Source organism: Petaurus breviceps, unplaced genomic scaffold (assembly GCF_028583685.1).
Source record: "Petaurus breviceps papuanus isolate PSGF00001 unplaced genomic scaffold, PetGlider_PUasm1.0 90895, whole genome shotgun sequence".
NCBI lineage: Eukaryota > Metazoa > Chordata > Mammalia > Diprotodontia > Petauridae > Petaurus > Petaurus breviceps.
The window spans coordinates 21,627,587-21,654,777 of NW_027187372.1; the positions used below are offsets into that span (position 1 = coordinate 21,627,587).

Here is a 27,191-nt window from a genome sequence, read left to right on the forward strand (position 1 = left end):
AGAAATGCAGATGAGTAGAATGTATATATTACAGTATAAGTAAGTATAATTCTTTCCTGATACTTCCTAAAATAAAATAAGTCTATTTTGAAATCTAACATTGGACATTCCAAAGATGTGGGGAAAAGCAATGAACTTATCCTTGCAACCTAAACATTTTGGAGCCTTCCTGAAAAGAAAGGAGACAGATAAATGCTTTGAGCACCAAAGAGCTGTTCATGAAACAAGGAATGATAAAGATGAATCACAATAGCTGTCAGAAGAGAGAGAATCCAATTCAGATCAAAGGAAGAAGAGAAGATTAGGACTTGGTTGTTGTGGTTCAGTCATTTTAGTCATGTCCAACTCTTCATGACCCACTTTCAGATTTTCTTTGCAAAGACACTGGAGTGGTTTGCCATTTCCTTCTCCAGTTCATTTTACATATGAGGAAACTGAGGCAAACAGGGTTAAATGAATTGCTCAGGGTCACACAGCTAGTAAGTGTCTGAGGCCAGATTTGAACTCAGGAAAATGAGTCTGTTTGACTCCAGACAAGATACTTTATCTACTGTGCCACCTAGCTGCCCTCATAGGATAAGTTAATGACTTCCTACTCAGGCTAACCATTGATGGTCCTAACAACAACAAAAGAGAAGTCCATTGTCATGTATGATGAAGCATCTCCCCAAATTTATCAAAATAAATGATTACTTCCTATTCTGGTGACTCATAAGGGCACAAAGCATACCACCAGTGAAATATAGAAAGAATTGCCAAAGATTACAGAGACTCAAGCAAGCCACTAAGGACCATAAGGGCACAGATGGTCTTATCTTTACTGCTATTCATTAAAGGAAAGGGGGAAAAATTGATTTGGGAAGTGACGCACTCACTCAGGAGATGATGTCTGAGATACGAATTTGGATTATCTAGATGACAGCTTAAAATATAGGAATGACAGACTCTAGACCAGGAATAGGGTACTACTAATAAATGTTGAATAGTTTTCCTGGTGTCTTACAAATCTAATCAGAGGCAATAAACTAAAAACAAAGAGTGAGGGGCAAAAACTGCCTAGGTATAATCACCGAGCTGAATATCATAGAAAATACCCACAAGAAAGGAAGAAGAATACCAGTTGAAACACAAAGCAGTTCTTCTAAAAGACAAAATCCAAGAAAGGATCATGGCATAGCATACTTCTGGCCAACTTATACAATCTGAATTCACAGATTTAGAAGTTGGGTCTCTAGGGGTTGACCACTGCCAGGTTCTAGAATTTTCTGTGAGTCTACACTGCTAAAACTCTGAATAATTAAACCCCACCAGTGATCAGTGAGCACAATTAGCTCAAAGCAAAGACATTTATTAAGATGAAAGATTAACTACAAAAAAAACAACTACAAAACATTTCCACCCAAAACCCCACCCCAACCCAGAATCTAAAGCACACTCTCCCATACTCCACTCTCTTATCATCTCTGTGAAATTGCCAAGTAACTAACCCCCAAATCCTTTCCTCTCTGAAATTTCTACCCTGGAGCCCTGTTGTCCTGACTAGTGACTGCCTCTCCTGGTCCATAATTTCAGGAAATCCATGAATTTGTGAATGAAGCTGTGCTTCATTTCCCTCCTTAACTCTCTGATCATCTCCTTGACAGTTTAAATGCCTTGCCTCCATGGGTGTAACAGTTCCTCTGTTCTCACCCTACTTTCTAGTCCTGAAATCATAATCGCCTCGTCCTTTGTTCCTGGATGAGTTGTATCAATCCACTTCACTATGACCCAAGTCACCATTGCTCTGACTTTTCAAACCAAACTGCTCCTCCCTGATCTCTGCTCCCTCCTATATGGTTTGTCTTTCCCTATTCTGATGCAAGTTTCTTATAGGCAGAGGAATAATTTTGTTTTTGTATTTGTATACACAGTGCTTGGCACATAGTAAGCATGCAATAAATGCCTTTTCCTTCATTCCACAGCAAATCTACACAGCATCTGTAGCAAGAACGAACCCTAACTTGCAAAGTGTTCAGGTGGTAAGGTATACACATCAGGAACACATGCGACCAAAGCATAATTCATAATCTCATCTTCCATAATTTCTGCCCTAATGTCTTTTCCTTCTTATGGTGCCTTCACACTATCACCACTGGGTATAACATCTCTGTTGTGGTAGTCACTCAGTTGGACTTTCTGAGCTGGCTCTGCTTTATAGCTTGACTTTTGCTATTAAGGACTAGTTCTTTCTTGAATCCATAATCAGCTCTCTTCTCTTGAACACAACTTCTGGGGCGTGACTTGAATTGCTTTGGAAGGACTGTCAAGTTCTCTTTGTTCCATCTTAAAAAGCAAGTGATTCCTTTGCTACTGATTGAAGAACTCTCTTCTGGATAGGTACTGTGAATGATCCTGATGAAGCCAAATGGGGTTGGCTGTTATAACTACTTATTTATTTATATTCTGGTCCCAGCAGGTTATACTTCTAACTCAAATCTATTTTGAGTAAAAATGACTCATCTACTTGCTGATCCAGAGTTAGACCAAGCTTCATTGTACCAGGAGGTATAGTCACAGAACCAAAACATACATAAAAAATTCATCAATCACTTGTTTTATTGAAGAAATAAAGAACTATTAATGCTGTTGCTAATCATACTTGTTCATTTGAACTTCAAATAAAAGACTCATAAACATCCATGTAAAGGGGCTTTTGTTTGGGCATTTCTCCCTGCAGAGTTTTAAAAATTAAACTCAAATAGTTTCCTGGGTAGACATCATCTTTTTGCTTGGTATCTGAAGTGGCCAGTGACAGTTCAATTAAAAGAACAAATGAAAATCTTTCCCACAACTAACTGTTTCAACCATTTAATCTATCAAAGGAGCTGCTGCAACTGGGGAAGCAGAATAATAACTGAGACATAAAACACTTTAAAGCTTGAAGACAACTTTACAGACATTGTCTCTAGCCTAAGAGAGAAATACAAAAGGCATAATTATCAGCACTTTACCTATGGAAATACTGAGGCTGAGCGGTTAAATGACTTGCCCATGGTCATACAGCAAGTAGAAGTGAGAAAAAGAATGCAAACACAGATTTACCCATATTCAAATTCAGGATTCTGTCCCCTTTTCTCATACCACTTCCCCAAAATTTGGAATTATTTAACTCAGACAGTACAACTTGGTCTTGATCAATCAGAACTGGCACTATGCAAAAGGGTGAACTTGGTTTTCAGTAGCTTCTCACCTTCCTCCTACAGAAAGTCTTTCTTCCTGGTTTTAGTGCCCCCAAGCTCTTAAAACCCAATGCCTTATGATCAGGCCATGACTGCTCAGGCTTCCCCTTTGCTATGATCCTAAAGGGACTTCTACTATAACCCTGAAAGTGAGGTCAAGCTCACTAGTCTATAGTGTGTAGATGCTGTTCTTACCACCACCACCCTTAAAAAAAACAAAACAGGAGTATTTGCCCTTCCCCCACTTCTTGAGTTACTTCTCATTTCCCAGGACTTTTGAAATATTCATGATAGGTGCTCAACAGCTACCTCTGCTACTTTTTTCAGTAGCCAAGGATAGAGTTCACTTGGATGAAGTGATTTTCCTTTTCCACTTCAGATTCTCCTTATTTTTCCCATTGAAGCCTTTCTTCTGTTTCCTCTAGGAGCACTTCATTTTCCCTAGACAACCTGGAGTATAGAAAGGTGTTCCTTTACCTTTTCTTACAGTTAGGAGATCATCAGCTCATATCTCCCATACTTCTGGGCCCCAATGTCTTTCCATTTCTTATGGTTTCTTACAATCATCCCTGCTCCCTTCCAGAGGTTATAAGATCTCTACTGGGTACCCTGAGAGTGTACCTCTTCATAGCTGAACTCTAGGCTACTTCTCTCTTGAATCCATAATTAGATCTCTTCTCTTGAACATAATTTGTGGTGTAGAACTTGGATATACAGATTCCAATCACTGGACTGAGGCAGAATTACAAATGGTACACATTCACGACAAATCACTGATCAATTCCTCCTGCTCTCCATATCTGAAATATTATTCTTCATCTGGCACTAAAGGCTAATCCTTACGGTATTAAACTTGGTGGATATAAATATCTGTGTGGTGATATTCCAGATCAGAGAGTCGAAGCTCCTGAGATACTATAGAACATAAATAGATGCCAGTTAAAAACTTCTGGCATGCAGAGTCCATATCTTATTAATCCTTGTAGTTCCTCTAGGACATATCACCGTACATTAAATGTAATAAATATTAATAAATGTTTCATGGACGAATGAATATCTTTAGAGTTATTATTTTGTTTGACCCCAGAAGGCAGAACTAGGGACAATGTGTACAAGCTGCAGAGAAGCATATTTTTGCTTGATATAAGGAAAAACATAACAGTGAGAGTAATACAAATGCAGAATGATCAACTTCAAAAAACATCAATTCACTTCATCAAGTGTTTATTAAATATCTGCTTTGTCCTAGCCACTGTTTTAAGTGCCAAGGATACAACAACAAAAAGAAAACCTGTCCCCAAAGGTTTACTTTTTCCTTATCAGAGATCTTGAAGCAGAGGCCGTGGCTCAACAGTGCTGAGGAGATTGGGTTTGGGTTGGATGAAATGACCTTTGAGGTTTTGACACCTCCAACATTCTATGATTCACAACCTGGCCCCTTCCTGCCTTTGCAAGTTTCTTCTATTCTACACCCCTTCAAGAACTCTGCAACCCAGCCATATTGCATTACCTACAATATCCATCTCCTGTCTCTGTGCCATTGCATTGGCTGTTTCCCATGCCTGAAATATTCTCCATCCCAACTTCTAACTCTCAGAACCCCTGGCTTTCTTTGAGACTCCTCTCTAGCACTCCCTCCATAGGAGGGCTTTCCCATATCTAAGCTGCTACTACCATTGCCCGTAAGGTGGTTGCTTGTTATCTGCTCTGCTATCTTGGACGTCCTGGTCTCCATGTGTTGTCCATCCCATTAGAGCGTGAGCTTTTTGAGACCAGGGACTGTCTTGTCTTTCTCAGTATTCCCAGAGCCCAGCACAGTGTCCATCTCTTAATAAATGCTTTTTGATTGCTGTTGATTGATTCTGTGATGGATTTCTACCTCAATTTCTCTTTAAAGCGATCAGTTTTACTATTATGAAGTCCAAAGATAAACCAGTCCTCAACAGTCACTGCAGAATAAGTTCATTGTTATGCTAGTGCCTTCCCTCAGAGATTTTCTCCAATTTATCTTGCATCTATCTTGTTTGTATGTAGATGCTTACATGTTGTATTCCCATTAGATTGTAAGCTCTGGGGACTGGTTTTGACTTTGTATCCCCAGTGTTTAGCACAGTGCTTTAGCACACAGTAGGAATTAATAAATGCTTGTTGACTTGATTTAAATAAACATTATGAAATTTTCATACTTAAATGAAATCTGAATTTCTGACCTAAAATATACTCATTCAAACATTTTCTATCATTTAACAGGGATTCGCTGCGAAGATGACATTGACGAATGCTCCTCAGACCCTTGTAAAAATGGTGGGACGTGTGAGAACTTTCCTGGGAATTACACTTGTCATTGCCCACCTCAAGACAACCAGGGGATAGTTTATGGGGGAATGGACTGCCGTGACATTTTTCTGGGCTGTACCCTAAACAAATGTCAAAACAATGCGATCTGCATCCCTTACATACAAAATGGTCAACATGAATATAACTGCCTCTGTCAACCTGGTTATTCTGGGACACTCTGTGACGTTATCACCACCCTTTCCTTCGAGGGTAATAGTTTCCTGTGGATCGCTAATGCTCCAGGGCCAATCATGGATGCTGTCTTTAAAATAGCCCTTAGTTTTCAGACTGTACAATCATCAGCTCTTCTATTCCTCCGAGGCACTAAAGACATCTATATAAAACTTGAGTTGAGGAATGGCTACATCTTCCTATCATTTGGAGTCAATAACCAGTCTAAGGTGTTGCTGTACATGTCCCATAATACCAGTGATGGAGAATGGCATTCAGTAGAGGTAACCTTAGCAGAAGTTGTTACCCTTGCTGTGAGTGACAACATCTGTGTAGAGAAATGTGTCTATAGAGTTCCTTCTCCAATTGATAATGACCGAGTGATGATTGCATTTCTAAACACGTTTTTGGGTGGTTTACCAGTAGGGAAGACGAATGATGGTGCCGCTCTGCTTAACATCTATAATATCAATTCTGCACCTTCATTTGTAGGCTGTCTCCAAGACATTGAAATAGACTCGAATCTCATTACTCCTGAGAACATATCATCAAGCTCATCGTTCAACGTCAAAGCAGGCTGCAATAAAAAATATTGGTGTGAAAACCACCCTTGTCAAAATAGGGGACGCTGTGTCAACTTGTGGCTTAGTTACGAGTGCGATTGCTACCGGCCTTATGAAGGAGTAAACTGTTTGAGAGGTAAGAATGCACTCTTCTCCCAAAGAGGGTTAAGTCACAAGGCAGAGCACTGGGGATAAACCTGCTTGCTACTACTGCTAGCTAGAAAAACATAATGAATGACCCTCTGGGACCATTGTTGTTGATTGCCTACTGACGAGAAAAAGAAAGAGGAGATAAGCAATATGCCTTAATTATTTTCGGGTCTCATCTGTAGGAAACCAGGGCTTCAGTCATGCAGAGATGTTAAAATAAGCCAATAGCTCTGACTCATCTGGTACTTTCATCTTGGTGTTTGTAAAATGCCATTAAACTTTAATCATTTGCTGGAGATCAGGGGTCTACTTTCAGTCTAATTTGACAGGGAAATACTCTTCAGGGGAGAGAGCTCAGAAACATCCTCTGTGACTACTGAACACAGGCAGACTCTCCCTCCTATTTCATTCAATGTTCTTCAAGTGAAGAAACCAAGTCAACAAACATTTACTCAATACCTACCAAGTACCAGGCACTGTGAAAGAGGTGCAGGATAATTTTTACAAAGCCACTTGACTTCTTCGAGGGATTATTTTGCAGAGTAGCATCAGAGGGACATTGCAAACCCTTTGACTCACATGGTTCAAAAGGGGTGGGGGGGAGTCATAATCTTATCTCTCAGCAAGACCCAGGAATCTTTCTGCCTTTTTGTTTATTTCCCTTTAGCATGATCCAGCTTGAAATAGATTCCAAAATCTTTAACTCTCATACGTTTCTTAGAGGCAATGTGCACAATGCATAGAAGGTTGGCCATGGACTTAAAAAGGCCTGGGTTCAATACCTCCCTCTCATGATTATTAGTTGTGTGGCCATGGGCAACTCACTTAACTTCACAATGCCTTGGTTAAGTGTATAAGATTCTCAAGTCTTGCAGACAAGTTGCTAGTCTGCATTTATAGAAAGAGTTTCCACAGAGGAGGTTTCCTGAACCAATGAAATCAGAGGTCAGTGTGTGTAGGTAGGGTGGAATCATTTCATAGACTGTCACTGATAGCAATATATACATTCTTTCTTTTCACTATTAACATTATTATTAGCAGTAGTATGATTATGATACAGTGACAAAGTCTGAAATTTAATTGCAACAGACTGCTTTGAAGTTTTAGCAATAATTTATCCCAAGGTTTGAAAAGCAACGTGGCATGTAGAACAACATCTGGTAAATATGTGTTTCTCCTTCATATGAAATGAAATTAAAACCATTCATGGCCAGAATAACCTTCTAACAATATAACCTTATAAGTTAAGAATGGTTAAGAATTATTAGAAACTATTCAGGTTTCTTTATCTCCACCCCCACCCCCCCACCAGGACTGCAATATTCTTTACAAATCATGGCCCTGTTTCATTCTGAGGGAAGGATTCTAGATCTGTGCAATATTTTAAATGGAATGGCAGTTGAAATATGTGGGATTTTTTTTAAAGGATGAGGGGTAGAAACACTCCAGTTAAGGGGACGCTAAGCAATGTTTCCTTCTTTTTGAAGAAAAGTTGCTGCCAAGTATTTAATTGACACTAGGCAATATTTTCACTACATATTCAAAATAGCAAACAGATGTTGACTTATTTTGATCAACTTCCAGATGTAGTGACCCATGAGGTTAATACTGACCATGCTGATGCTAACTGTCCAAGAAAAGTAGGTTCAAGGGATATTTGGTTCAGTGGCCTTTGGTTTTTTTTTCTAAGATTTGTTTTCTTTTTATGGAAGAGAAATAGAAAATTTTGGGTACCAGGCTATATCTTCATGATGTGTTTCCTCTCCTCTCATTTCCTACAGCCTCCTCTAATTTCCCATACCATTCAAAATGTTCTCCCTTTTAACCACTTGGAAAATTCAAGGTTGTTTAATAGAGAAAGATCTTTTTTCCTCCAAAGCAAGACAGAGGAAGAAAACCTTTTCTTCCTGAAAACTGTCATTTTAAATTTAAAGGCATATGTGTGTGCATATACATATATATGTATTTCTACATGTTGCCTCTTTTAACAAGCCAATAGTGAAAGAAAAACTAGTCAGTTATAAAGTTAAAATATTTTGTATGTCACTATTAATGAAAATTATCTGTTGGGAACCAACAGAGGGTTTGTTCCCATCACTAACTATGCTGACAAAGCCACAATGCAGAATCAGACTAGTGGAGAGCTTGCAGGATTGTGTGTGTGTGTGTGTGTTTGTGTGTGTGTGTGTGAATAAGTGAGAGAGAAAGAGAGAATATATATCTCCCTTTTCCTTCCCCACACACTTTACCACTTTTTTATATGTGGACAATGGCCACCAGGTAAATATGTATGTATAGTAGAAGCCCCCAATCAATAATTTGGTTCTGACAGTTTCCCATAAGGATTCTTGTCTACTCATTGATGGTTAAATGGAAGCAATAAACCCCTAAACTTAGTTTCACAAACTAACCAGTAAATACCAATTAACTTACTTTATGGATGTTATCTGGCACATAATGGGGGATTAATAAGTACTTGTTGGTTGATTGATTGATGAATGGAATATGCTTCTCTAAGAGGGAGCTTGATAAGTCATCAAGAACATATCTGCTTACAGTATGTGATTTGAGGGACATTAGGAAAGACAATTGTTCAAAAAGATTATCCCTGGGGCAGCTAGGTGATGTGGCCCGGAGTCAGGAGGACCTGAGTTTGGTTCCAGCCTCAGACAAAAAAACTAGCTGTGTAACCTTGAGCAAGTTACTTAACCCCAATTGCCCTCCAAAAGGCAAAAAGAAAAATAAAAAGATTATCCCTACTGAGGTGTCTCAGTGTTTAATATTCTACTATTAGAGCTTTATTCCTTTGGATTATGGGATTGTATATTGAAAATTGGAATGGATTTCAAAGGTTATCTAGACCAATTTCCTCATTTTACTGATGTGCAAAGAGATTAAATAACTTGCTCAAAGTTTCCCAGGTGGCAGAGATAGGATTCAAGCTCAGGTCCTCAGATACTAAAAACAGACCTCTTTCTACTTGACTCTGAAGGTATTTTTGGTATCAAGAATACCCAATTTTTTAAAAATGGGGTAACATGACTAGTTAACTAAGATTAGATGAAAGCAGACCCCACAGGAATCATAGAATCCATATTGCAAACGTGGAAATCATCTAGCCCACCCTACAACATCCTGGATAAAAAAACCACCTACTTCATAGTTTGCTCAGTCTAGAACGGACTGCCTTCCAAACATAATGAAAGCACATCCCCATGGATGAGTAGCCTGGAAAGGGGGCTTTGAATTGGATGACTAAAAGTAACATACCAAGAACTACTTTAACAAAGTTTCACTTAATCATCGAGGTCCCCACCCTTACCTGCAGATTTCCGTCATCAGTGGAATGTTATCCTTGTTCTCCCACCCTCTCCAAACCTCCAAAACAGCTAACACTGTGCACCTGATAAAGTGGCTTTTCTGTGGAGAAGAGGACAAGGGATTTTTCAGGACATCTCATTTTCAAACACTCCACCCAATTTTTCTCACAAACGGTTAAACTGTCTCAGAAATTCCAATAGTTCAGCTAAGGGCGACAAGATGAATAAAGTCAGTACATACTATATTTTAAGAGCCACAGGATGTGGGTGTGGAGAAAGAGACAGAATCATAGGCTGGTGAATCAGGATGTTTTAGATTAGACCACATTTGTATATGTGAAGGTAGTATACAAGTACTCTGATACCCAAGTCACAGCAGTAGCTCTTAGTAGAAAAGCCTGCAAGAGCTATGTAACTATGATTGCTCTAGAAGGCCAATAATAGCACAAGTCATCAATCGGAAAAACCAGCCCTTGGTCAGACTTGTTCTTATTGGGCACACAACTCTGCTCAGAATTACCCTGATCCTGAAATGATAATAGGAAGGAGGAAAAAAATGGAAAAGTGGAGGAAAGGGAGGTGGAGAAAATACAGGAGATGAGAGAAGGATATTTCTTATCCATCTTGGTGTGGTTTCCTACCTAAAGAAAATATCTGCCACTTTGTTCATTGATTAGAATGTGGTAGTCATCAATGATTCTGAGTTTTAGCCAAGGAAACACACAAAGGGAAACAGTAATACTCACAAATATTAAGTATAGGGGCAAAGCACTGTTCTAAGTGAAAAGGGAGATAGAAAAACCAAATAGCCCCCGCCTTCAGGGAGTTTACAATTTAATCTAACCTTATAAACCCTAGAGAGAGGGGACAGGTAAGGGAATTGCTGCCCTGTGAGTCCTCAGAAGAGAAGGTATTGTCCTTGTGCGCTCTAGATGAATTCTAGGACTACTGTAGGTGTGAAGGATGCACCGGGTCACGAGGGCTAGCTAGTGATCAGGGTCAGGAAAGCACTGTCGACTACCCCAAATAAGAGAGCCACAGTTACTTCACCATACAGTATAGGAAGAAACTCCTCCCTTTAGAGTCAGCTGATGTCAGAGAAAGAAAATAGTAAACAAGCTGAATGCCTTGTCCTGGTTGCAGGTACTGAGCCAGTACAGGTGTATATCATAGTAGAGACTCACAAATAACTTGCAAATAACTTTCATTCTAATGGCTTTTGAAAATCTGAGTTCAAATTCTGCCATATACATTTGTTTGGATGGGAGAGAGCAGGTCAATTGGGGTTAAGTGACTTGTCCAAGGTCACACAGCTAGTAAGTGTTAAGTGTCTGAAGCCAAATTTGAATTCGGGTCCTCCTGACTTCGGGGCCTGTGCTCTATTCACTTCACCACCTAGCTGCCCCTGCCATATACATTTATGTTGTGACACTAGGAAAGTCACTTTTCTGTGAAACTAGTTATGATCATTGCATCTACTTCATAGGGTTGTGAGGATCAAATGAGAAAACAAACTTTAAATATATACATATATATATTTGTATACACACACGTATATATATATATATATTTGTATACACACACACACACATATATATATATATATATATATATATATCCTTGTTATTGAAACTATATAGGGGCAGCCAGGTAGCACAGCGAGTAAGAGCACCAGCCCCAGAGTTGGGATGACCTGGGATTGAATCTGGGCTCAGACACTTAGCATCCACCCAGAAACACCTGTCCATGTAACCTTGAGCAAGTTACTTAACCCCAATTGCTTAGGGGCGAACAGGTGGTGCAGTGAATAAGAGCACCAGCCCCAGAGTCAGGATGACCTGGGATCAAATCCAAGCTCAGATACTTAGCATCACACCCAGAAATAACTGTCTGTGTAACCTTGAGCAAGTTACTTAACCCCAATTGCTTTAAAAAAAACTATATAGCTAAAAAAAAAACCTGAACTAATTACTAACACTTTTTATTACTAACTTTTAATTACTTTATTTTATTTTAAAATATTTTATTTACTTTATTACTAACTTTTAATTACTAACATTTTTCCCATCCCTTTCTAAAGTCTAACCAATAAACACGACATAAAATCAAGCCATGATTTGTGATGTTTGATAGTTTCTGAGGAGTAAATGCTTATACTGAATATTTAACAAGCATCTTTCCCTATCAGGTTCAAGCAGATGCCAGCAGTCCTCTGTTACCCATTTGTAGAGCTGGGGACCCCTGAGGACTATTAAATAAGAAAACCATTAGGCTAACAAAAAAGATCTCAACAAAGGCAGAATTTTCTGATTGGACGATAGTGGAAATTAACAGGTTCTTCCCAAAAGTCTTTCAATGCTTCAACAATGAATGGAGGTCACTCTGCCTTTTCAAAGAATGTGCTAGGAAAGTGTCAGCTCTAGGAATTCTGAACATGTTGGGCTTCAAGTAAAGGCCCGACAACAGACTGTATGTCTATCTTCTACAGATTAGCACAACTGAAGGTGGAGAGGCTCATTGCCATTTTAACTTCAAAGTGATGCATTTACCCATAGCAATTCAGAAAGTCTAGCAAGGCACAGATACTTGTATTGTGATCTTTGTTGGGAGAATGAGTGGTTACCCACACTAGTGTAATCATCATTCCTTAGAGTTATTGAAGTAATGGACATTAGATTGTTAATAGTATTATGATTTAGAGTTGGAAGAAATCTTAGAGTCCAGCTACTCCCATTTTCTCATTTTATGGATGAGAGGGGTTGAGTGAATGGCACAGGTAATAAATGGCATTGCTGGGGTTCAAACCAAGGTCCTCTAATTTCAAATTCAGTGGTTTTTTCACTAAATGGACTTTAAGCATGGCATTCAATAGTTCTTGGAAATTCTGCAAAACATTCATTGGCTACTTTTTATAATTGATTTCAACTATTCATAAGATACCATGTTTCCCCGATAATAAGACCTATCCCGAAAATAAGCCCTCCCCTTACTGTGTAATATTCCTCTAAAATAAGCCCTGCCCCGAAAATAAGCCCTATTGAGATTGCTGCTGTAGTGAAGGTGATCCCCTGCACTACACACTACATTATGGTACCCTCTGTATGCACCGTCCCCCCCCCAGGTGAAACGCACACCGTGCTCCGAGCTGCAACCAATCAGAGCTGCAGCAGTGAGCGCGTCATCCTGTTCTTCCCCAGTGATTTGCTTGCTGGCGCCATTGAGAGCAGTGCTGCGGAGGAGAGCTGAGGCAGGACAACATAAGCCCTCCCCTGAAAATAAGCCCTCTGGTGTTTTTCTTTCCAAAAAAAATTAATAAGACAGTGTCTTATTATCGGGGAAACACGGTAGTTAATGCCATAAGAAATCTAAGTTAGGTGTTTAATTCAAAATACAAAATTTTGGAATTATTTTTAAAATCATATTCCTCACACTAAGTTATTTTGCAGAAGTAAAAATAAATATTTAAAAAGCTTAAGAATCAGTGGTAAGGATTACAAGATTAATGTGAATCTAACAAGAGTAGGGGGAGGATGGTGGGTCAATATTATATACAACATATGATGGGAGTTTCAGTCAAAACTATAACTGTACTTCCTACTTCACACTTGGTGATCACAAGTTCAATAACATGTCTGAAAAATAACTTAAAACTAGTCACACTTAGAATCCTTTATGACGTATGCTTCATTTAACACTGCCTTTACACATTTTCTCTGCATTTAGAAACCCACATATTTCTCTAACAGTTTTGCTTACACAAAAATTGCTTAAAATGCAGCATCTAGCATATTCTAAGAAAAGGAAAATGATAGTATAGCTCTAAGGCCAGGGTATGTTGGACTTAAAACCCCATCATTCTATCTATCCCAAAAACAGGATACCATAATTCACTGTAAGTCTTTATTTTTGACTCACAATGCTTAAATAAGGCCACTTTTCATGAATTTTCTTGGGCTCTCATTTACAATTGCTGCCTTCTCTTCTAAGCAATGTCACAGTCATTAATAAAGACATACATTGAAGCTTTTGGCAATCTGGGAAAGTTCGTTAAAGATACAGTGATCTCTTTAGCAGATTATCACTGTATGTGCCCTGAGATTTGTCAATAAATAATAATTTTTCTTTTTCATTTTCACTTAAAGCAAATTTTCTGTTTTCAGGAAGGATTTTTAGACTTTACAGAGCTATCCCTAATCCAATAAAAGATCTATATGGTTGACCATTGTTTTCTGAGTCTCTTTAATAATAGTTCCAGAGAATTCATTCATTTTCAGATGACACAGCTGAGACTCCTGAATTTTCTTGATATTCAACCACTGTGTTTCAAAGCAAGCCAGGAATAGATAGAGCCTTGAACTCAGGATCAAATCTAGGACCAGCTCTGTCACTACCCACTGGTCTTTGGGAAAACATGCTCAGTTCCTCTAGGCCTCCATCCTAGGACAGACATTAGCAACACTTTCCCCAAAAAATTTGTGCTTCTTCTTCCCTTTTAGAAGCTGCCACTGGCTTCTTATGGTCAGGGTATGCCCCTGCCTGTCCAGAAACTCCCTCAACTGTGTTATTCCATTTGCACCTAAGATTCCAGAGAATTCTCCACGGGCTTCACCTTTCTGGTACCCTTCAACAATCAAAGTGGTGAGCGTGAGCTCTGTGAGAGGAGAGACTATTTCTTGCCTTTTTTAGTGTCCCCAGCTCTTAGCACTGTGCCTGGCACATGATAGATCCTTAATAAATGCTAATTGACTGACTGACTAGCTAGCTAATTCTTTTATGCAATTCAATCTAAGGTGTTAATGTTGGAGCACGTTTGAATGTCTTGCCTCTCCCAGGTAACATTTGCATTTTTACATGGGACTTCAGTGTCTTAGCCCAAAGGCATAAGTCACGTGGGAACTTCATGTAGCATTCAGGGCCAATGGGGTATGGAGGGCTACTGGTTGTTCACAAATCATATCACACAGACAGCTGTTCATTCCCTATAGAATAACGGAGGAGAAGCTGATAAGGAAAGCTCCCTAGGAAAAAATAACCACTACAACGTCTCTCTTCTAATTTGTCTCTGGAAAGTGGTGTTGCAGGCATCCTAAGGTGATGGGCAAGGACCCCTGCCACCCCTGAGCTTGAGTGTTTCTGTGCCGACCCTCAAATCCCTGAAGCTTCAAGAACCAGCTTGTCTTAATAAGGCTATTCTTTCCTATAAAAATACTGCAATGTTTTCGGAGCTGTTGCCCTTCTCAAAGAGGTTATTTCATCTAACAATATGCTTTGAAAGCTACCCGTGGTTGCCTCAAGCAGGTGGTCTCCAAATGCAGATTCAAAATGCCTTACCCCTGGAGAAAATAAAATTAGTGCTCTGGAAATGTAGCCTTTTAGGCAGGTGGTTTTGAAGCCAGATGATGGCTTAAGCAGGTTTACTGTAGTTCAGCTATAAGAGAATTGACTCAAATCTTTGTCCAATTTTTGACTAAAGCATGAGAGATTTCCCCAATTTTTAAAAAAATGGGCATACATTTAATTTTTTAAAATAGCATTTAAAGTGTAATTCAATTTGATTAACATTTATGAAGTATCTACTATATAAGCACTGTGATAGATACTAGGAGACCTTGGAAAAGTCACTTCTTGGGGCCTTAGTTTCCACAACTGTAAAATGAGAGGTTGAACTAGAAGACCTTTAATATCCCTTTTAGCTCTAAACCTATGATCACATGAATATAAAGACTGATAAGACACAGCTCCTGCCTTCATGGAGCTTTAATTAAATAGGCAAGTTAAAACACATAAATTATGGAGATAAACACACTGATGTTCAAACTGCTGGGTGAGGTCTGAGAACCATTTCTGTCTGGGGAGGTCAGGAAAGGCTTCATGAGAGAGGTGGAATGTGAACTGGGTCTTAAATGATAGGTTAAGAATTAGGCAGGTGGGGATGGGAAAGGAGGGGGCATATCAGGTATCAGGAATAAGCAAAAACTTCTGTATTTCTGAAGAAAATACAGTAAAGTTTATATATCGTGGGGGAATGTCTAGTAGATCAATTTTGTTCTAGTTCACACTTGAATATCTTGATTTTTAAAATTATGCTTAGATTATAAAAATTTAAGGATATACCTTTAAAACAATGTAACCAAGAAGGCAGTAAGGAGGGGGTGGGGGAAATTATAAAGTGTCTTAGACAAATGTACCAATCTGCCTTTTGGTTTATTTTCATTTTTATGACAGCATTCAGAGAAATTAACTGGTTTTTAAATCAAATTTAGTATACAATTAACTAGATATCAATATATGTCTTGTTTGATTTTTTTTAACTTTACCATCTTGAAACAAAACAGAAAATCATCAATTTATAAATGGATATGTCTTCTACATATTTTTCTTTTGCTTTATTTATGCAGGGAGGAAGGCAGGGCAATTGGTGTTAAGTGACTTGCCCAAGGTCACATGGCTAGTAAGTGTTAAATGTCTGAGGTCACATTTGAGCTCAGGTCCATCCTGACTCCTGGGCTGGTGCTCTATTCACTATGCCACCTAGCTGCCCTGCTTCTACATATTTTTAAACAGATTTTATTGCGATCTGGTTCATAGGTAGATGTTACAGAAATATGACTGCACAGAATTGCCCACAGTTCATAGAATCTTTCATTTATATATTCAACTTTGATGATCTTGGTATCTTAAAACACCAGCTAACTCATCTAGTTCTCTGAAGTGTGTCTCCCTTCAGACTCCATCATTATCAATGTGTTCTTCTTGAACTGAAACTGGTCTTTATTGGCAAGTCAGAGGTGAAGGCTCTGATTAGTCAAGACTCAACAGTATTGGATGGGAAGTCAAAAAGCAGGCATGGAAAAACAATATGTCAAAATAACATATCTAGGAAATAAAATTATTGGGATGTTAGTGCAGTTAACACTTTGGGTTGTAGAAGCATATAACAGGATAGGAATAAGTCAGAATAAGGAATTAACTTTAAAATCTGACCTCTTCCAACTCCTTTTTTTTTCTTTTTTGGAGGGGGGAGGCAGGGAAATTGGGGTTAAGTGACTTGCCTAAGGTCACATGACTAGTAAGTGTGTCAAGTGTCTGAGATAGGATTTGAACTCAGGTCCTTCTGACTCCAGGGCCACCTAGCTGCCCCCCAACTCCCTTTCTGTACCTCTTTCCTCTCCCCCAATTAAGGCTTCAACCAGGGTGACTGCCCCCTGTTTCTTATCATTCTATGTAGGTCTTCCTAAAGGTTAGCCTCCTGGCTGACACAGATCTTCTTTCCTATGATCCCAGGGCTACCACATGTGACTGACATTGAAACTCTTGATTTAAAAAAAAAATGTGACAGGTTGGGGTAATGAATAGGTAGTGCTGGGCTTATTCGATAGATGACCCTGGGCAAATCAGTCAGCCTCTCTGTGCTGCCTTAGTTTCTCATCTGTAAAAAAAATAATAATAATAAGATTATGATAATCTTATCTACCTCATGGGATTGTTGTGAGGACCAAATGAGTTAATACATGTAAACCTTAAAGCCCTATTTACATGTTAGCTATTACTAAATTCCAGAAGCAAGGAAAAATCACAATGATAACTCACATGTATGTAGTACTTTACCCTTTATAAACACCCAGTGAAGCCACTAGCACCTCACTATTATTACTCCCTTTTCACACATAAGAAAACCAAAGCACAGAGAGGTTCCTACCTGTCCATCGTCCCATTGCTAAGTGGCAGAGTCAAGATTCAAACCTTGATATTTTGACCTGGAGGTTCACTGAGATTTTCCCCTCTATTTCATGAAGATGCAATAATGGAGTCCTTGTCTGGACTCGTAAGTCCCCGTCAAACACAATATAATCATTAGGATAAAAGGTGGCAAGGCATCATATCAAGGATCATAGGTTTAGAGTTAGAAGAGAGGCCATCAGGTCCAATCTCTCGCTTTACAGACACTGAGGCACAGAGAGGTAAAGAGAGATTTCCAGGGGCACTCAGCCAATAAATATCAGAGGTAGAATTTGAACTCAGATGTTTTTGACTGAGTCCAGTGCTCTATCACTCATATTACTGTCTAATTACCTGTTGTAAAAAAAAACAACAACAAAAATGCATTTGAAGTTAAAGGACCAAAGTTTTCATCCTGGCTTTGCCACTTACTGGTTGTTTGACTTTGATCATGTCATGTCACCTTTGTGGGCCTCAGTTTTTCCCATATGTCAAATGAGGGAGGTGGATTAGATGACCCTTTGCCACCCTTCCATCTCGATATTCATGAAATTGATATCTTATTGAGAGAGAATATTATTTTAGAACTTAGCTGGGATTTCATTTGCATTGAGAATACCTAATGAAGAAACCTCCCCCTTCCCTGCCCCAGTCAGAGCAGATCAACACCTGCCACCCCCTTAGAGAGTTGCCTCTAGAACCACAGAGCCAACATGAATTAAAAGTTGTACTTAAACTCAGGCTATCCTTGCTCTGAGACTGGCTCCTTACTGTCTCTCTAAAAAGCAGCATTAGCTCTTTTTAAAAGTTAAATATGCATTGAAATAATAATAGTTGGTATTTATATAGTGCTTTAAGGTTTGTGAAGGACTTTAGACAATATAATCTCAGGTGATTCTCACAATGACCCTGGGAGTTAGATGCTATTATTATGCCCATTTTTACAGATAAGGAAAACTGAGGTAGACAAAGTGACTTGCTCAGTGCCACACAGTTAGTGTCTAAAGCCAGATTTGGTCTTAAATCTTCCTAACTTCAGACCTCTACTCTAACCATTGTACCACCTAGTTACCAACTATTATTTCCTTCTCCCATCCATTCTTTTTTACCTAAGTCCTAAGATGTTTCCTTATTGTTTTTCTCTTCCCTTTTGTCTCCAAATTCCTAGAGTATACAGCTGGCAGATTTGGACAAGATGACTCCACAGGATATGCTGTCTTCACACTTGACAATCACCAGGAGGAAATCATCACCCTCTCCATGTTTGTCCGAACCCGCAAGGCATCTGGCTTTCTCCTGGCCTTGAAGAACAGTACTTTCCAATACATTAATGTCTGGCTAGAACATGGAAGAATAGCTGTGTTTACTCCAGGCTCTCCCAAGTTGTTGGGAAGATCCTTTCTAAATGATGGAAACATTCACTTGGTATCTTTGAAAATGGCACCAAATAAAATGGAACTCTATCAGGCTTCCCAGAAGCTAGGATATATTTCTACTGCCACAAGGAAAATTCGAAGTGGAGATGTTCTCTACGTTGGAGGCCTACCAGACAAAAATGAAACTGAATTCTGGGGTGGGTACTTCAAAGGATGTATCCAGGACATAAGAATAAATAGTCAGAAACTGGAGTTATTTCCCCTTACCAAAGGAAATTCAGCCCTCAATCAGACTCTTGTCAATGTGACACCTGGCTGCACTGGGGACAATCTTTGCAAGGTAGGATTTTCCATAGTACCAACTCTTACAGTGTTGTTTGACACATACATTTTGATTTGTTGTTCAGTCGTTTTAATTGTATCCAACTCTTAGTGTCTACATTTGGGATTTTCTTGGCCAAGATCCTGGAGCAGTTTGCCATTTCTTTCTCCAACTCATTTGACAGATGGGTAGACTGAGGCAGAGTGGGTTAAGTCACTTGCCCAGGCTCAAACATCTAGGAAGTATGTGAGGCTGGATTTGAATTCGGGTCTTCCTGACTCCAGGCCCAGTATTCTATCCACTGCACACCTAACTGCCCCCTCCATTTTGAAACTGCTTATGTAGTTTCCATATAAGTTAAGGCTGCTATAAACACAGCATTGATAGAGCCCAATCTGTGTGATGTTTTGTTTTGTTTTGTTTACCCAGCAGCAGTAACCTCCAGCATGGCCCTCTGGTGACCAAAAACAAACTAGTTCAGAGTAACTGGCTAGGATTAAGGAGTTCAGAAAACTCACTGTGGAACAAACATGTCTTTTGAACTTAACAGCACCACACCCCAATGGCATGAACTGATAGACCACAAAGACAAAGGGCAAAAAAAAAAAAAATCCCAACAGTAACCACCCCTCTCCCCTCACAGGAGTCAGCAAATAATGACCCACAGACCAAATCCAGTCCACCTATTTTGTGAAGGGCCAGTGAGCTAAGAATTTTATTTTTACATTTTAAAATAAAGTATTATATTTATAAATTTTAAAGTTATTTTTAGCTCTGTGGCCATGCAGAAACAAGTGATAGTTGGATCTGGATATCAGGTAGTAGATCGCCAGCTCCTAGATAGGGAACAGGAACTAGAAACTCCCAGATAAGGAAACTTCTTCTAATGCAAGTCAGCATCTGCTCTGCAATTTATAGAGAGCTACCTAGAACACTAAAAGGTAAATGACTTGCACAGCTCGTATGTGTCTGAAACTAAACTTGAACCCAGAGCTTTCTGACTTCAACATAGGTATTATACACACTACAACATATTGTCTTTCTTAGATTGTATAAAAGATTTATTTCCTGAGCTCTTATTGCCATTTTATGGGTTTAATTAAGTCAACCCTGTTACTGAAATGACCTCTCCACCAAAAAGTTCAATATTTCTGAAAGAGTCGGCGAGAAAATAAGTTGGAAGGAAAATAGTTACCTTATTTATAGTACTTCAATTTTCCATAAACATTCATAAAGTTATTTTACAAACCAAATGCTTTATTTTCTTTTTCTAGTACTATGCTCCTGAAGAGAAGCAGAGTGGGGTTGTAGTAGATAAACAGTTGGTTGGGATCAGGAAACCATAGAGTTCCAGGCATGTCTCTGACTGTCTGTGTGACCATGGGCAAGTCATTTAACATTTCAGAACCCCAGGAAACTTCTTTAAAGATAAGGAGTCACCATACCAGGGAGTTCTCCACATTGATAAAATCACAACTCTGAACAATATCAACAACAAAGAAAAATGTTCTAGAAGCTTACCACACACCCCAAATTATATGAATCTGTTTATTGAGTATGAAGCTACACAGATAAAATTTTAAAAGGTACTTTCATACATGTTTTCATTTGAAATGCTTTGGAAGCACCATCTAAAACTAATATGATAGTAACCATGTCTCCTGTTTGGGAAGGTTTCTTCTCATGGAAAACCCTTTTGGAATAAACCAAAAGAGATTGGATAAAAGTCACCCTTGCACCTTTGACCTCTAAGCAATTTCCTCTGTGTGTGTGTGTGTGTGTGTGTGTGTGTGTGTGTTTGTGTGAGAGAGAGACAGAGACAGAGAGAGCAAGAGACAGAAAATCCTTGAAAATATTGACCATGCCAGCCACAGCTTTCCTTGTTTTTTGCACAGAGAAGGTGTGGGAAAGGATAAAGTGAAAGGGGGGGTGGTGAGAAACAGGTACTTATTATAAAGTCTTACTTGCTTCCATTCTACCTCTACATGATAATATTATTTCTCCTTTTTATTTCTCTCTTCTAGTACAACCCTTGCCACAATGGAGGTGTTTGCTATTCCATCTGGGATGACTTCACCTGCTCGTGCCCCCCAAACACAGCAGGAAAAGCCTGTGAGGAAGTCAAGTGGTGTGAACTCAGCCCTTGCCCATCTGAATCCCAGTGTCAGCTGGTACGACGAGGCTTTGATTGTAGGTATAATTAAAAGATACCATCTTTTCTAATTAACCATAGAGACATCCACACAAAAATGATGCAGACCAAATTACCAGTCTGCTAAAAATGGGGTACCCCAACATAAGTACTAAGAAAAGAGCCTTGGGGTAATCCCAAAGCCCCTTTTCTCTTTCCTACTTCTTTCAAGATTCTGCTAACTTCAAGTACAAATCAGTTGGACCCCCTCATTGGCTGCCTCTCCTGTCTCTTGATAATCCTGATGGAGCAATCTCAGCTCTCTCTTCTGATGCATAAAGGCTATCAATCTTCTGTACTTTCCTGCTCCCCCAAATACAATGCAGCCCAGGGAGCCCTAGGTTCCAATCTCCCTGAATTACTGGGAATAAGCGATCCTGGAGTCTGAAAGATTTCTCACCCCACCTTTAACCCCATTGGATAATATAATGGAGCTCTGAGGCTAGGGGGAGGCATAGCCCGGGGATTAAGAAGGAGAGTCAGCATTCTCCAAACCCTTCCTGCTGGTGTTTGGGAGTTGCTGTGCCTGAAGAATAGAATGAAACTCACTTCTGCCACTTACTGCAACTGTGAGCTTGGTGAAGTTCCTTAAACTCTATAAGCCTCAGCTTCTTCATATGTAAAATAAGTTTGTCAGTTAATGAGTATTTATCTATTTTATTTATCATCTGTGGGCCAAGCATTGTGCTAAGGATACAGAGGAAGGCAAGCTCAGGGAGGAAAACAAAACATCCTCTTGGGTGTATAGCTATGACTTATAGAAATGTTTTAACATCAGAGTTCCAGTTTTGCTGCCCCATTTTCTGAACAGCCTCCATCTTGTTGCACCTCTTCCGCCCTCCCCCATTTTATGAACGAGAAAATGAATGTGCAGTTGATGTGATTTTATCAAGGTTGCTCCGGTAGTGGGGGCAGTCAGGACTGAGACCCAGGACTCTTGCTATTTATTAGGCCACTACGCCTCTCTTAATTAACAATGACAACAACGATGATAAATTCTTATCTCTGTTTTGAGAAACAGCATTTTAAAGCTCATTATCAAACCTGAGTCTGCTTGGGGCATATCCCAGAATAAAATTTTAGTTTGCTTTGGGCTCCTTTGGGAAACAAAGGTTATACTGACTCTGACAAATGAGAAAAGGCTAAAGATTAAAACAGGTTTCTCTGAAGTAACATTGCTCTTCATTTATTCATTAGGTAATTGTAAAATAGTCTGGCTATCACTTGCCAATGCTTTAGTAAATTGCTTCTCTTACCCTGTAGCAAGAGAGTTAATTTTAGAATTTTTCATTTTGGAATGAACATTATTGGTATCTTGGTTCCCTTTTCTTAAGTAAAACATCTGAATGATAAAACTTAAGTTCCTAATCCCAACAGCATGCTACAGAAAGTCCAAGTCACTCTAATGTTATCCTTGACAAAAAAGACAAGATTTCTGAGAACATGGGCCCCAAATTAATGACCATCATTCAGCCATATCATTTCTCCCTGTTCCTCCCATTCTTTAAAGTGGAATGCAGAAAGCCATCTAAGATTCAGGTAATACAATCCCCAGAAGAGATGCCCTTTGAAAATAGAGTTTTGGTTGGTGTTTTGGGTTGGGGGTTTTTTTTACAGTGATAGTGAAGCAGGGTCAACATTTGTAAAATGTGAGAGTAACAGCTAAAGTATCTGGACCTCAACCAGACAAAAATGTCTAAGTCAAAAGGCTTTATATATGACTTCACTTTGAGAAGAGAGAGAGTGTAATTGGATAGATGTGATGCCATTTTCCTTTGAGAGAGGTGAAGGGTTCAGTTAGTGCAAATACTAGAGTTCACTCTTTTCCACTTTCTAAGATCAAATTTTACAAGATATTATGATCCAGTCATTGTAGGCTTTTAAAAAACGAAACTACATTAAGATTACGTCCAACAGTTCATACACAGTCATGCATTTAATTTATCCACTGTGATCTTATTTAGGCTCTTATGTGTATTTCCCTAACTTGGAGATTTTTAAAGCATGAAGTTACGGGAGGAGCAAAGGATCTCTGTGAAGGAAGTGCTTTGTAAACTGAGGCCAAGATATAGTGGCTGGAGAGTCAACCTCAAAGTCTGGAAGACCTGAGTTCAAGTATCACTTCATCCAGAAGTTGTTTTCACTCTTGAGTGCCCCAGGCTGCTCTGTCAGTCTACAAGTGGTAGAACAGATATCGTTTTACATGGGCAAAGAGAGTTCCCCATTAGAGTCATCACAACTTTACCCCAACAAAGCCATTATTAATATAAGCTAAATGTGTGCTAATGATAGCCAGATGACCTGAGTAAGAGGAAGGCAATAAATATCAAAGAAGACTCTGCATCTGTTAAGAGGAGTTCTTCATAGAATCACAGGTTTAGACATAGAGGGCACCTAAAAGGTCATCTTAAGAGGCCAACCTCACATTTTAGAGATGAGGAAACCAAGGTCCCCAGAATTTGAGACCTGTCTGCAGTCACACATGGATAAAGTAATGGAGTTAGGTTGGGTACCTTGGTCCACTGACTACTACAAAGCATCATGGTTATAACCCATATCACAGGTTGTGATCACAACATGTTCAAAAGTCCCATGTTCTGACTGAACTTTAAAATAAATTGTTCATTCACTGGCGGAAGTAGTGGGGAAAAGTAGTTTGTTTGTTTGTTTTTTGTAGTTTTCCTCTGACTGGGCAGTCTCCTCAGCCAGTGTCTTGTGATGTCTACTAATGGTAGACTCACTAATCTTCCCTATGTGATTTCTACTCAGGGGTGTGCTGGAGCCAGCTCAAGCCATCTCCTGACAGATTGTGAAGCATAAGCAACATTTATACCTCACTACAAATCAGGACTTGATTGTTTTGTGGATTGTTGGTTTTCTAGTTAAGAAAGTAATAGAGAAAATGTAATAATAATGAAGATTAAATTTAAAAGCGTTTTGGGGGTACTTTTCTGGAGAGCCATAATTAAACACTTACCAGCACACCCCTCACTCTCTTCCAACTGCAGGTACCTTTGCACCCCTTGTGTAGGGCTGGTTTATTTCACTTAAGTGCAAAAAGCCCTCATTATGGCTCCATAAAATGAAGACTTAATCCATTTTGTTGCATTGGGCTGTTGTGCACAAAGCCGGACTTCTAATAAATACCACAGTGCTTAGAGGACTGCATAATAATTCCTGAGGTTTCAAAGACTCCTTTTCTACTTAACGATTAAAAAAACAAGCAAACTATACACAATGGTCTTATCAAGGTAGTAATAAGAGGTACAGACCATGACTGTCTTTTATAAATTATTTGTATGTGTATCACAGGGCTTGTACATTTAGGGCTCAAAGGGACTTTAGAAGCCATCCAATCCAACCCTTTAATTTTAAAGGTAATGAAAATGGGGTGTTGAGAGGTTAAGTCAACTGCCTAAGACCAAAAGGTATTAAGACAGCTGGGATTTGAACCCAAAGTTTTTTGACTTTCTGCCATATCATGCTTAACGAATCTTTCTTGATTAACTGAATGAAAAAAACCTTGATCAGTTAACTGGTATCATTTTCTTTCCTTAGGTATTGCCAATGCTGTGTTCCGTGGGACAGACAGTATCATATTTTTCAGAAGCAATGGAAAGATCACAAGGGAACTCACCAATATTACATTTGGCTTTCGAACCAGGGACCCTGATATCGTCTTGCTGTATGCACAAAAAGAACCAGAATTTGTTTCTATAAGCATTCAGAATTCTAGATTACTGTTTCAACTACAAAGCGGCAATAGCTTTTATATGCTGAGCCTGAGGAGTATGCAGCCAGTGAGTGATGGAATGTGGCACCAGGTGTTTCTTTCTATGATGGAACCGTTGGCCCAGTCCTCCCGATGGCGAATGGAGGTAGATGACCAAACAACCATTGTGACAAGTATCGTGGCCACTGGAAACCTCAACTTTCTAAAGGATCAGACAAATATTTATCTGGGTGATAAACCTTTTGACAATCTAGATGGACTTCGAGGATGTCTGAGTTCAGTAGAAATCAGTGGCATTTATCTTTCTTATTTTGAAAATTCTAATGGCCACACCAAAAAACCCCAGGAAGAACAGTTTCTCAAAATATCTACAAATCCAGTGCTTACTGGCTGCTTGCAGGTGGATGCCTGCAGTTCTAATCCCTGTTTGCATGGAGGAGACTGTGAGGACTTCTATAATTATTATGGCTGTTTGTGTCCCAGAGGATGGACGGGGGCACACTGTGAAATCAACATTGATGAATGCTTTTCCAAACCTTGTATCAATGGCAACTGCTCTGATAGGATTGCAGGCTACATTTGCAGGTGTAATCCTGGCTACACAGGTGTGAACTGTGAAACAAACATTGATGACTGTGAGAATCACCAGTGTGCAAATGGAGCTACCTGCATTGATGGCATCAATAGCTATTCCTGCCTGTGTTTTGGTAACTATACAGGAAAACTGTGCAAGTAAGTGCTATCGCTGGAGGACCCTTTATCTTCAGAATAAACCTTAGTCCTTTCTCTTTTAGAATGAGAAAACTTTAATCCATGGGGCATACAATGGCTTCCTCAACTCTTATTCCAAATGGTTAATAGGCAGGTAGGTGGCATAGTGATTAGAGTAGTGTGCTTGCTGTCTGGAATACTTGGATTCAGATCCCACCTCAAGCACTAACTAATTTGGTGATCCTGGATAAGTCACTCAATCACTCTATAACACAATTTACTCATTTGTAAAATGAGAGATTTGAACTCAAAGGCCTTAGATATCTCTTTTTGCCCTAAATTTATGATCCTATGAAAGTTTAACTTCACTAAAGTTTGACCATGCCCTTTGCTGGGATGAACTAACCAGTTAGTTGGTTATGACTTCAACCAAACTGCCAAGGGAGAATTATCCAGTTATCTTTGTCAGAATATGAGAACTCATCCACAGGAGCCCGTGAGGTCTTCTGACATTGTAGTTCCTAGAATATCTATCCACATTAAAAAAATGACTCCCAGGATATCTGGAAAACTAGGAAAAACATGGTTACTGCCACAAGAAAGAGCTGAGGAAGAGGGATTCAGGAAAGTATCTCTCAGCTCACCTAGACTATTAGAAAAACCTGAAGAGACCACTAGGTCAATATTGAATTCTGGTAATAACCTGATCAAGTCATCAAGCATTTATTAAGTCCCTACCATGTGGCAAGAACTGTGCTAAGCTCTAGGAACACAAAGAAAGATGAAAAACAAAACAGAGACTCACCTTTTTTTGGTATTGTATATACTTGGCCTAACAATAAATATTTTCCCTAAAAAATTATATTGTTTTAAGATTTCCATTCAAGGAAGTCATCATTATCTTCCATGGTTTACATGTTTTAAAATTTCTGAAACATTAAAAGTATATGTTCAATATTTATTAAACATTTACCATATTTAAGTACTGGGGAGAGGATAAGATATTCCTTACCCTCAAGCTTACAATCTATTTCTATGTTTTGGCTCATTTGTAAACACGGGTATTTTCAGATAGGCACAGCAACCTGCCCAAATGGATTATAGTTAATTATAATCAATCATAGCAAAATGAATGGCCCTCCCGTGTGAACTATTTCATTCTTTCTTTCTTAATGGGCTTGATTGCAGTGTATTGTAAAGGTAGTATAATATATGATAATGAGCCAGAGGCTAGGAACTAGACCTGTATCCAATTCAGTTAAACAAGAATTTATGAAGTGCCTACTGTGTGCCAGCCAGGTATTATGTAAGGCACATGGACACAACACACACACACACACACACACACACACACACACACACACACACACACACACACAC

The 27,191-nt window shown here is 39.1% G+C and overlaps 1 protein-coding gene across 2 annotated transcripts in view; it reads left to right on the forward strand.

Annotated features, from left to right (window-relative positions):
• CRB1 (crumbs cell polarity complex component 1) overlaps positions 1–27,191 on the forward strand; it is a 278,153-nt gene that overhangs the window by 196,167 nt on the left and 54,795 nt on the right. For both annotated transcript variants that reach the window (XM_069074480.1, XM_069074481.1), the window contains exons 6-9: positions 5,469–6,425; positions 18,647–19,194; positions 21,201–21,366; positions 24,926–25,832. In XM_069074480.1, the coding sequence (XP_068930581.1) occupies positions 5,469–6,425; positions 18,647–19,194; positions 21,201–21,366; positions 24,926–25,832 (2,578 nt within the window). The remainder of the gene's footprint in view (positions 1–5,468; positions 6,426–18,646; positions 19,195–21,200; positions 21,367–24,925; positions 25,833–27,191) is intronic.